Below are 12517 nucleotides of genomic sequence, written 5' to 3' on the forward strand. Positions count from 1 at the left end.
GATGGATGGATGGATGGATGGATGGATGGATGGATGGATGGATGGATTTTCGACTTGGTTATCTCAAATATTTACTGTGTCCTGCCTTAGAAATATACCAGTAAACAATTACATAGGCAGTGGAATCATGCTGGATGAGCAATGTGTAACAGAGGCAGAAAAGGAGCCACAGAACTACAGACCAATAGAATAGGAGCCTCCTTCTGGAGCTGAGCTGCCATTTAATGCCACATTCAGTTCCTGGGGGTTTAACCAAGTACCCATTTGCAATTCCTGATACCAGGCTAAGGGGAAGGGGAAGGGGAAGGGGAAGGGGAAGGGGAAGGGGCAGGGTAAGGGGAAGGGGAAGGGGAAGGGGAAGGGGAAGGGGAAGGGGCTACATATCTTACCTCTTGGAATGAAGCATCAGTTTCTTCTTCTTGGTGTTCTCACGAGATGTCTTCACCCTCCTCCACCACAGTTCTTTCTTCCACTGTGGCCTGGATACTTGGTCCTGAGCCCTCAGCCCTGGGACTGTTGGATAGGGAAGCTGAAAATACCAGGCATATTGGCATTATGTCACTCAAAGCCCTCATGGTGGGGACCACTGTGATGGGTTCTTTCTCGACAGACAGGATGGCTATCTGTAGAAATTAAGTCACTCAAATGTTGTGTTACCATATGGCCTGAGCCTGTTCAGTATTCTTACCAGGCAATTGGTTGTGTGCTACATGGAACCTTCCAGAACCATGCCTAGCTAGACTTCTAGTGGAAATGCTGGACTTTGATATGAGTGGAGAGCATCATCCGAAGTCCCCCACCCTCAGGAATCCCTACAACTTGGAAGGAGAAGATTTAAACCCAACCTTGAGTCCCCACCCTCAGCCCCTGGGGAGAAGCAAGATTGCTTTCACATCTCAGGTCCCACCCTTGTCTTTGTTTCATAAGTCCAATTAAAACTGAGGCCTCAATGTTCCTTTTAGCTCCCTGACCCAAGCCATCTCCTAACAGGACTAAGACTTCAACGCTTTCAAGATGGGGTCATAAACTCAAGGCTTAATTTCCAGGTAAGATTCCCCCTTTAGTTTCAGTCACATTTTCCTTGTTAACTTTGCTCCCGAGCCCCGCAGAGTTACGTCTGAATAGCTCTGGTGATTAGAGTGGAACAGTTTTTCTGGTGCCTCTGAGATGGTGAGTTTCTCCATTGAAGAGCCTATGTGTTTGTTCCCTCTTTTGCTCTGCGTTGATTTTTCTGTCTGGAATTTATCTGTTAACATGAGTTTCTAGCTTCTGGAGAGGTGACTCAGTAGTTCAGAGCATTTGCTGCTCTTGCAAGGGACCTAAGTAGTCCCAGCACCAACATCAAGTGGCTCAAAGCTGCCTTTAACTCCAGCTCCAGAGGAGTTGATGTCCTGTTCTGTGAATCACATACCCCACAGACACAATTCAAAATAAAATTAAATATATGTTGTTTTGTTTTTGTTGTTGCTGCTGCTGATTTTATTTTTGTTTCAGGAATAAAATGAAGTTTTATGTCTAATGACAAATACCTTACCTTGCTATGCTAGTAAAATATTTTTTCCTCCCTCTCTCTCTCTCTCTCTCTCTCTCTCTCTCCCTCTCTCTCTCTCTCTCCCCCCTTAACCCACCGTTCGTGTGTGTGTGGGTGTGTGTGGGTGTGTGTGGGTGGGTGTGTATGTGTATACACATATAGAGCAATCTTGAGTGTCATTTTTCAGGAGCCATCCAGCTTATATTTTGAGCCAGGGTCTCTCACTTGTTAGGCTAATCTAAGCCCCCAGAGACTATCTTCCCAGTACTGGTATTAGAATGACCTGTCATCATACTTGGCTTTTTAATTATGGATTCTCATGTCCTAATGGTTGTGTGGCAAGTACTTTACCAACTCAGCTATGACCCAAACTCTAGTACAATAGGTTTTTACTATGTTATTTTTATGAACTTGTTTAGTTTTGTTCATATCTAGGGCCTTTATTTTCCCTAGCTCATATATGGCAGCGCTAGCCTCTCTTGGGAGCAGAGGACCTCCTAATGGTGGTGATATCCATAAGGATAGATTTATGAGCTCTCTCTCTCCTTCTCTCCCTGACTCTTTCTTCCTATCTCATGCTCATGTCTGCCCAGTCCCCATGCTGAGCTTGTGTTACCTCAGGTGCCTGCGTAGACCCTTCTCCTCCTCGGCTCGTCTGGGTCCTTCCACCACTGCTCTTGGCCAATGTTTTGTTATTGTCAACCTGGAGGTTTCTATTAGGCAAGGACAAAGCCAAGTGTCCAGGAGCTGCCCTCTGCTGCTCTGCAGGCAGGGGCAGGCTTCGACTCAAGCAACACCATGTGAGCTGGGGCTCAGCCTTAAGCGAGGGGAAGGAGCTTGGGTCCTCACAGGTCCTGGGGGTTCCTAAGACATGTGACAAGGCCAGTTTCTGCTGGTTCAAGGAAATACCCTGGGGTTTTGTGAAAGTTGTAAGGAAACAGTGTGCTTGAGAGGAAAAGCAGGCAGGCAGCCCTTCCTTGGTTTTTGAAGGAGGATCTTCTAGAGCATTCTTAGGAGGCGTCCCCAGCGACTGGGATGATGTCCAAGGGTTTAAGAGATTCCCATATGTTCTAGCTCTTGCTGGTGGGCTATCTTTGCAGAGGCAGTGGATGGCGTGGGTCTTACTCACTACATCCTGGGGCACATGAATGCCACAGGTGTGAGTAGACAGAATGGAGGCTATCTCCAGGATGGTGCTGGTACTGGGGTCAGGAGAGCATCCAGCATCTGGGATGCTGTCATTAGGCCTGTCTCCTTTCTCTCTTCCCATCTGTGCTTCTTCTTTTCTATCCCTGGACCAGCTAGAGTCCTCTGGGCTGTCACCTGCCTCACCTGGGCCTGAGTGTGCTCCAGGCAGCCGGAGCATTCCCAGTTCTGATCCAACAAGAAGGGCCTGTTCTATAGGCTGTGTACTTGTACAAAGAGAGTCTGGGCCTTTTCCAGGCCCTTGAGCAACTATCGGTGAGGGGTTCTCTCCCTGAGGTAACCTAAGGAGGTACTTGGGAGCAAAGGAGCCACCTGACCTAGCAGTAGGAATACCAGGATCCTGGGACTGAGCTGGCAGCAAAGAGTGAAGCCCAGGAGTCCTGGGTAGAGAAGGCAATGGGGAATCCTTGTCTCCTAGCCCTGGCCATCTCAGGGCAACAGCAGAAGTGGCTGAGGAGACATCTGAGGGCTCCGAGGCTGTGGTCACATGCAGGACACTTTTATTTGAGCAAGCCAGCAACTCCTCAGAGTCACTGTCCTGTTTCTGGGATGGCTGGGAGTCAGCTTGCTCAGAGCCTCCTGAGGTCTCAGCTTCCAGAGGCCCTGGCTGCTCCTGATGGTCCAGCCCCTCCACCTTCAGTCTCTTCCTCTCTGAAGGTAACTTGTCTTCTGCAAGCTGTAGGGGCACAGACCCACCACTGGACCGTCTGAGGACAGTTTGGGCCCCAGGGTTGGTTTCTTTTATAACCTCATCACTTGAGTCTGGTGAAGCTGTCACAGGAGCTTCTAAGTCTCTTCCTTGGCAAAGCCCAGGCACTGGAGGCATCTGGCATCCCAGGTCCAATTTGCCACTGGGAGAGAGCAAAGGGCTCTTGCCACTCAAACAGAGGCCATCTGTGCAGCCAAGGGTAGGAGACGACTTGACTCTGGCCACCACCTTCAGCTGCTTAGGAGACTCAGCCTCCAGTGAGTCTTCCAAGGATGGTCCACTTCCCCAAGATCCCAGTTTAGCTCCTGCTGTAGTGTCTCCAAGAATAGGGATCCTATTGTCTTGAGACAAGCCTGCATCCTTACTCCTTCCTACCTGTTCCTGAGGAGGAGGAGGGTCCAGTTCTGTCCCCTGGCCTGGCTTCACCTCTCTGTGTTTCTGACCTCCCTGGTGGTTGGTCTTCATTTTCTGGTATATTCTCTTGAAAGTCTCATTTCCATATACTTGCCATTTTTCCTGGGAGAACATCCTTTGCTTCCTCTGGCTACACTTTTTACTGCCTCTGCCCTTGTACACCACACCCTCCTTTGTCGCAGCTTTCTTTCCATCTACGTCCTCAGCAACAGCTGAGGGGTCCCCAGTGAGGGTATATGGCAGGTCTTCCACAGCAGCCTGTCTCACCAGGGCCCGAGGGTGACCACTGGGGATGCTTGCCAAGGTCAATCCTGGGCGGCATCCCAGCCGGGCTGGGGTGAGCCTGGGGCTCAGGGCCTTCTGCGTCCCTGGAACAGCATCCTGTGGGTCCCGTGGCTCTGGCCACAACTTAGAACTCTCGACAAAAGGCAGCGAGTTGCTTCTGGTGACAGGGACACACTCCACTGTGGTGGAGAGCTGCGTGGGGACTGAGTGGAAAAAAAGAGGTCTGGCCTTTTCCAGGGGTGTGAAGGTGGAGCGGGCAGGGCTGAGGGCAACCCTCCTGCGGCTGGGCTCCAGCGCCCGGATGTCGAAGTGGAAGGAATCCTTGTAGGTATATGGCATGGGCAGGTCGATGCTGCCCTGCTTGGACAGCACAGTCTTGCGGGGCCGCACATGGTCCAGCTGCGGGTCATCTACTACCGCCTGGTTGCGGGAGATGAGCTGAGCAATGCGTTCCTCCAGTTTCTTCTTCTCTATCTCCAGGCTGGGCCCTGCTGTTCCCTGTTCGGCCCTGTTGCCTGAAGAGGAACAGCCAGGGCCTCCTTCTCCCTCAGACTCAGCACTGTGCTCCGATAGACTATGCAAGGGGCTAGAGGCAACAGGGGGCTGCTCCACGCTGTCTGAGCGCGACAGGTAGCCAGAGTCTGTGCTCTCGCACTTCTTCAGTTGGCCTCCCAAGGCCTTGGGGTCCCAGGGCTTCTCTGAACATGTCTCCTGCTGTCGCTGCAGGAAGCATGGCTTTGGGTCTGGCAGCTTCCGCCTAGGCTGCGGGCTGGCTAGTGAGAACTCAGGTGACATCGTCTGGGTCTGATCCACAGAAGCCTCCCTGTGGGAAAGGGTGGCCCCGAGAGAGAGAGCCGATTCCACCTTCCTTTCCCTATTCTGCGCAGCAAGGGTTGAGTGGACACCTGGAGAAAGGGCTCTCTCTAGAGCTCCTTCATCTCCACGGCTATCCACTGAGGCAGTCTCTCCGGGCCTGTCTCCTTCCTCCAAAAGACTGCTCCCACTCCCCTCAGACTCTAAGGACAAGCGGGAGTTGTTGAGATGTGTTTGAGTCCGCCTGTGTTTATACAGGTTGCTCTGGGTCTTAAAGGCAATGCCACAGGTGGGACACGGGAAGGGCCTCTCTCCTGTGTGGGACCGGATGTGTTTCTCCAGCACACTGGGTTTCAAACAGTCCCGGCCACAGTGCGGGCACAAGTACTTTCCAGTATTCTTCACCCTGCCTGTGCTGACCAGTGCAGACCCCATGCCTGGACCTGGGGAGAGTACAGGCAGTGTTCCTACGATGTTTACAGTCAGGGCCGGGGTGGGTGGCTTGCCCACTTGGGTGGCACTGGGCCCTTCAGGCTGCAGCAAGGGGCTGAGGATGAAGGGGACGCTGGCCCCCTCCAGGCTGCCTGTCACCAGGGGTGCCCTTGGCTGGAGGCCCCCGGGAGGTACTGTGTGGTATAACGGGACAGGCAAGGCCTTCAAGAACACCGTTGGGGCCAGACCCTGCTCTGGTGGCAGAATGACAGGACCCAGGGTCAGGCGAGGTGAGGCCTGCCCGCCTGGGCCCCCTGGAATGCCAGGTACAGAGACTGTCTGGTCCGTGGCTGATGGGGTAGGATGAGAAGGTTCCGAAGACTCCATTCCTCATTGTCTGCGTGGTCCAAGATTATGTCAACCTGTGAGTGAGAACCACACTTTACCACGGGGTCTCTTCTCCCCATTAGAAAGTATTATAGTACCTTCTGTGAACCCCAACAACAATCCTCTAACACTCTTGTCCCCAAGTTAAGAAAGGTGTGGTGTTGCCAAACTGTAAGCCTAGTTACTCAAAAGACAGAGGCGGGAGGATTACAAATTCTAGCCCTGTTTCAATGACAGAGTGAGACCCTGTCTCAAAATAAAACATACGAAAAGAGCTAGGGACGAAGCTCAGTCATGGAACACGTGACGAGCATGCACCAGGGCTCTCAGTTGAATACTCAGTAACACACACACCTACACAGTCACACACACACATACACACTCCTACACAGTCAGACACACCTACACAGTCACACTCACACACACACACACTCCTACACAGTCACACGCACCTACATGCACACAGGTGAGCACCATGTTGGGTTGATTAACACCCACACTGACTATTCCAGGAAGTTCAAATCCCTCTCTTGCCTATGATGCAGGGTTTTTTTTGTTGTTGTTGTTTTGTTTTTTTTTTTACATCTACAAGAAGTCCTGAGTAAGGGCCCTTCTCACTCTGATGTTCTGAGCCTTTGACCAGGAGGACTACAGTAAGAACTGACCTTAGTGGGGTAAGGGTGGGGTGGGGCTTCCTAGACTAGGAAACTAAGACTCAAGGCTGTGAGACAAACTTGAATTTCAGAACATTTACACATTACACTTTGAACTCATGAAACCATGGCCCAAATATTGCATGACGAATTCTCATAGTATTGTATTAGCTTGTCCCTGCACCCAAAGGGTTGTGTCTATGCGAAAACATTACAATCTTATCAAGTTCAAATGTAAATGGGAACTTTGCATTTGGCATCATGACACTGCAAGGAGTTCTCATCCAACTTCAGGATGAAGCCTAGGTCTCTACTCAAATCCCGGTCCCATACAAGTTGAGATTAAGTCAGTTGCTGGTAGGCCAGGAAGAGCAGACAGACCACTACCAGGCTACATTCGTTCTTCAACTCATGAAGGGAAAGTCAGATGCTGGAGGGACATGTTAGGTAGGCTGATGACACCCCCCTCATCTAAACTTGTGTGAGCATTGTACCACCCACAGACAGTTCCTCAAGGAAACTGAAATCTCCCGTTTTCAGCAGGTTGTCTGTTCCCCCAGCATCACTGCACTGGGATAACAAGGCCACTGTGAGCAAGCACTTGCTCGAGAAAACTGATGTTAGATTCTCCAGGAAATTTGTGAGCCAGTTCTAAGTCATAGCCTCACTTAAAATTAAGTTGTGCTAGATGTAGTGGTGCAAGCCTGTAATCCCAGCATTTGGGGGCTGGAGCAGGAAGATTATGAGTTCCAGGCCAGCCTGGGCTACATAGCAATGCCCTGTTTTAAGAAATTGAAAAAGAAAAGGAAGTTTTATAAGTAGGCTACTAAATAAGTTATGTTGAGAGAAAAGATACTACAATTACATATATTCTTTTTAAAAACTGTTATTACTATGTGTGCATGATGTATGTGGGTGCAAAAAGCTCAGAGGACAACTTTGTAGAATCAGTTGTCTTTCTGCTTTTGTGTGAGTCCCAGGGATTGAACTCATGACACAAGACTTTTGCACCAACCCCCTTTAGCTATTAAGTTTTACAACTTGAAGCCATGTATATATATATATATATATATATATATATATATGCACAAAGGATTAAAGCTAGCCTCTGGTTCATGCAATATGCAAAAGAATAATTCAAAATAGATCAGAGTCATAAATGAAAGATCAAAAGCTACAAGACTCTTAGAAGACAGAGTTAAGTCTGGACTTTGGAACTGGCAGCGCATCCAAGATACATGCCAAAGGCATAGCCAGCAAATGGAAAAGTAGAAAACTTTGACTCATTAAAATGTTTGTGTATGAAGAACACAAACAAGAAAGTGAAGAGCCACACAATGGGAGGAAGTATAAGATCTGACTGTAGAAAGACGTGAGACTGGGGCCTAGGAGTCTGTTGTACAGGCATGGGGACCTGAGTTTGGATCCCCAGAGCCTGTGTGAAAGTCAGATACAGTGGTGCATGACTGTAGTCCCAGTGCTGGATAGGACAGACACACAGAGCCCTGGAGCTTGATGCCCAGCCACTCTAGCTAAACCAGTGAGGTCCAGCTTCAGCGAGAGGCTCTGTCACAATAAAGCTGAGGGGTCAGCAACACAACTCAGAAGGTAAAGGTGTTTGCTGCACAAGCCCCACAGCTTAGATTCGAACCCCCAAACCTACATAAAGGTGGGAGGAAAGAACTGACTCCATATGGCTGTCTTCCGGCCTCTACATGAACCCTGTGGTGTATTCACACCATTCACCACCGTACGTGCACTCACATTGTAATAATAAATAAAAAAATAAAACAAACTTCAAAGTAATAAAAGGAACTAAGCAGACAGAGGTTGAGGGAGAAGCTCAGTGTTGACCTCTGACCTCCCCACACATGTACACATGTGATCACAAACATGTACACACACATACATACACAGAACTCTTTAGAACTCAGTGACAAATGACTCAACTTGAAAATGAGTGGGGCCTGAAAGGTGGCTCAGCAGGTAAGGGCCCTTGCTGCCAGGGCAGACGACCTGAATTTCATCCCTGGGGTCGACGAGTGGAAGAAAGGAAGTGACTCCCAGAAATAGTCCTCTGACCTCCATACACACGCACGTGTCCACACACGCATGTCCATACACACACGTCCATACATACACAAATGAATAAATGTAATTAAATAAGCAAGGGCATTGGAGAAGAGAGGTGAGAGGATCTTAAGATTGAGGTTTGTCTAAGCTGCAGAGGAAGACCCTACCTCAAAACACGTTTGGAAAGAAAAAGCCAATGGGATAGTTTCCCACTCGCCAGCATAGCACAGTAAGAACAGTGAACAGAGACTGGCGAGTCCTCGTAAGGGTGACTCTACCAGGCCTCCACAGAACAGAGTTTGGTAGTCGTGCGTGTGTGTGTGTGTGTGTGTGTCTGTGTGTGTCTGTGTGTGTGTGACTATTTCCTCTGAATTAGAATGTTCTCTCCCACGAGAAGAAAGTAGGTTCCTCAGACTCAAGGCTTGGGAAGTCACCAGAGCCCACCCTCAAGTTCTACACACAGTGACAGGTGCTGGGAGAGGAGACTCTTCAGTGGAGATGCCTGAAAGTTGTGTGTGAGCTCCCGCTTTACCGGTTCATCACCCGTACTGGAGTGGGCTGTCAGGTGACATGGCTACCCCCCTTTGTACTATGTTACTGTGACCCCAATAAACTTCTTGGTTCATCAAGTTTTGTTTCCTTTTGTTCTGTTTTGTTTTGTTTAAGACGAGGTCCTCAGTGTGACTTTCAATATATAGCAATCCCCCTGCCCCAGTCTCATAATTGCTGGGATTGCAGGCGTGTACCACCACACCTAACTCAACTTCTTTTCTTCCTTTTCTTTGTTCTTGTTCAGTCAAGGTCTTGCTGTGGAGTCCAGGATGGCCTGGAATTTGCCATCCTCCAGTCTCAGCACTCTGGATACTGGGTTTACAGATGTATACCACCAGGACTGATAGGCAAAATAATTTATGTGAAAAAATTTACATCTGCATCTACCATGGAGAAGAGCTTGATTCATCTGTGTTTTCAATAATAGTACTCAAAAATAATATAATATTTTGAACTATTATCCAGTAACTCTTCCTACTCCTGCCTCTCCCTCCATCCTTCAACATTCATTCACTCCTCACCCTCCATTCATGGGTTGTACCTCTAGTGTGGCTCCCAGGGAGAGGTAATTAGGGAGGCTGTGGTGGAGTATACTGTTGTATTGCTGTGCCACCCCTTAGGTATGGCCATGGGCACAGGGAGTGCCAGCAAATCTGGGGCTGACTGCATCAGACTGCTCCAGGAGACATTGTCTCCTGGCACCTGAGTACCACCTCAGGCTCTGTCTGGTGTTCCTGGGCCGAGCAGGCAAGGCTGCCCTAGTTGGTTCTGAAATGGTGTCTGGTGGCTGATGGGTGAGGCTTCTGTTGAAATCCCTGTAGAAGAATTGGAGTCAAGACATCTGAGTTCTGAGCCCTAATCCTAAGGAAGGAAGTGTAATGAGCAAAATCTGAGCTACTAGCACTTCTCTGATAGTCCCAGTGGGCAGGCGGGGAGGAAGTGGAAGGGAGGGGAGCCAGAAGGAAGGGAGGAGTACTTCCCACCTCAGCCTGCCTCATGGGGAGTTGAGGAAGAGGTAAGTGGGACCCTGTGCCAGGCAGTCTGCAAAAAGCAAGTGTCCTGAAGTGAGGGGAAGACAGCCCACAGAGTCCTCTGCTGAGGAGTAACCAGCAGCCCTGATATCCTCCTACAGAGCTGTATCCCTGCAGAGGGGTAAGATGCTACATAAGGAAGGAGTCTCAGCAGGTAGCTGGGGAGCTGAAGCCCAGTGACAGGTGGCTCCAACAAACAAGCCCATTACTGGGGAGAACAAAAATCACAGCCGGAACTGACTGTCATGGGTAGGAGGCTCAGCCCTGGAAACAGCAGACCCACCTGCCACCCTTACAGCTTGGCTGTCTGAATCTGATCTGCAATCATAGCTGATCCCCACTGGGACCACACAAATGATACCCTACCACTGGGAGACCAACACTCTTGTCCAGGGCAAACTCTACGGAGCACAGCTGATTTTAATCAAGGAAGGGCTAGTTGTGCTGTCCCTGTTTGGATTGATGGGAGGATTGAGGGAGCAGGGACTAGATTGCCCAGTCACTTAGACCCAATGTCAAATGATCCCTCAAGGGTTGTCACACAGAAAACAGGGCTCCTACCCCTGTTCTGCCAATTGTGTGCTACCCCCCCCCCCATTGAGGGTCACATTCTCTGGTACAGACATTTGACTTTATGGATATATATGTAGACACAAAGACTTTGCAGAGGAGTGATGATCCAAGAGAAGACACATAGGACAAAGATAGCAATGGTGATTTTCAAAGCTTTTGATAACAAGAACAGCCAGACCCTCAGGGGGCCAGGGCAGAGAGGAAATATAAAGCCGAGGTGAGTTTGCAAAATTCATGTCCAAGGCGAGATGCATGATGGGAGGGACCCATGGAGTGGCTAAGTGTGTTGGATGGGGAAGTGGTGGCTTCCATGATAGCCTTGCTTAACTTGAGTCCATCTTGTGCCACAATCACTGGCTTGTCCACACATTGTTGACTCTAGGCTTTGAGATCTTTTCATTCCTGTATAATTCCCCCTTTCTGGGGACTGTTGGGAAACTCCTCATTTTAAGAGGGAATGAGATACATGAGGGTGTGAACATAATGTGACCCTTGTTTGCTGTGCATCCTCTCCTATGACTCTCACAAGCAAGAAGTCATCGTTCTACACAAATACTTGCACACAGATGATGAATGTCATCTTATTAATTATTAATGTCACAGTAAAAGCAGAGAAGCAACTGAGATGTACTTTAGTGTGTGAAAAAAATAAACAAACATTGGCACAGCCAGACAATTGAGTATTATTCAGAAACAAAAAGACATGAGCTGTCAAGCCACAAAGAGACACAGCGAACCTTCAATACATGCTGCTAAGTGGAAGAAGCCACTCTCAACAGGTGGCTTCCTGTATGGCTCCAGCCTAGGACACTCTAGAACAAACAAAATGTGGGATGTTAAGATCTGTGAGTGTCACAGGTTAGAGAAGAGGAAGAGGTAAATAGACATACCCCCAAAGGACACTTGCAACTGTGAATCCATTCTTTGTGACACTGTCCAGGGGTGGTAGGCAGTAGAGTATGGTCAAAACCCAGGATACGGGGGGGGGGGGGGGGGAGGTGGCTCAGCGGGTAAAGCGTTTGCTATTCCAGCATGACAATATGAGTTTGGATTTCCAGAAGCCATATAAAATGAGGCGTGGCAAAGCCTACCTGTAATCCCAACACTGGGGCTGGGGGGTGAAGACAGGAAGCTCACTGGAGCTTACTGGACACAGTGCACTGTGGAGGTATACATGTACATATGTTTAATTGTGTGTCCATGTACATATGCATGTGTGTCTGTGTAGATGTTCATGTACATATGCATATGTGTCTGCAGGTGTACATGCAGAGGGCAGATGTCTTTCTCAATCACCCTCCACTTTAGTTTTGGAAGCAGAGTCACTGACCTTGGAACTTACTTATTCCATTGGGCTGAGTGGCTGTGAAGCTCCAGTGACCCTCATGCACATGTACATGCATGCTCACACACATGCATGCATATACACACATGTATATGTACAGACACATGCACACTCACACACATGCATGCATATACACACATGTATATGTACAGACACATGCACATTCACACACATGCATGCATATACACACATGTATATGTACAGACACATGCACACTCGCACACATGCATGCATATACACACACATGTATATGTACAGACACATGCATGCTCACACACACATAAAGAGAGGTGGGCATTGTGACTCCTCCTTATGACCCTCAGTACTGAGAAGATTAAGGTATGAGGGTTGCTTCTAGTTTGAGTCAAGCCTGGACTATATAGGTTACGCCTGTACAGGGATCACCCATGTACCCTCTTCTATCAGCATTACAAGAGTCTCCAACATGTACTGACACAGCCAATTTCATATGTGGATCCTATGGATTCAAAAACAAGTCCTCTGGCTTTTTTT

General features: G+C 48.9%; 1 protein-coding gene across 3 annotated transcripts in view; it reads right to left on the reverse strand.

Moving 5' to 3' along the window:
• Positions 1–12517, reverse strand: part of Znf831 (zinc finger protein 831) — a 107184-nt gene that overhangs the window by 59964 nt on the left and 34703 nt on the right. For all 3 annotated transcript variants that reach the window (XM_028769554.1, XM_028769553.1, XM_028769552.1), the window contains exons 2-3: positions 2148–5812; positions 390–529 (exon numbers count right to left, since the gene is read on the reverse strand). In XM_028769554.1, the coding sequence (XP_028625387.1) occupies positions 390–529; positions 2148–5777 (3770 nt within the window). In that variant the 5' untranslated portion in view covers positions 5778–5812. The remainder of the gene's footprint in view (positions 1–389; positions 530–2147; positions 5813–12517) is intronic.

The sequence above is a fragment of the Grammomys surdaster genome, unplaced genomic scaffold, assembly GCF_004785775.1.
Source record: "Grammomys surdaster isolate TR1022 unplaced genomic scaffold, NIH_TR_1.0 193, whole genome shotgun sequence".
Lineage (NCBI taxonomy): Eukaryota > Metazoa > Chordata > Mammalia > Rodentia > Muridae > Grammomys > Grammomys surdaster.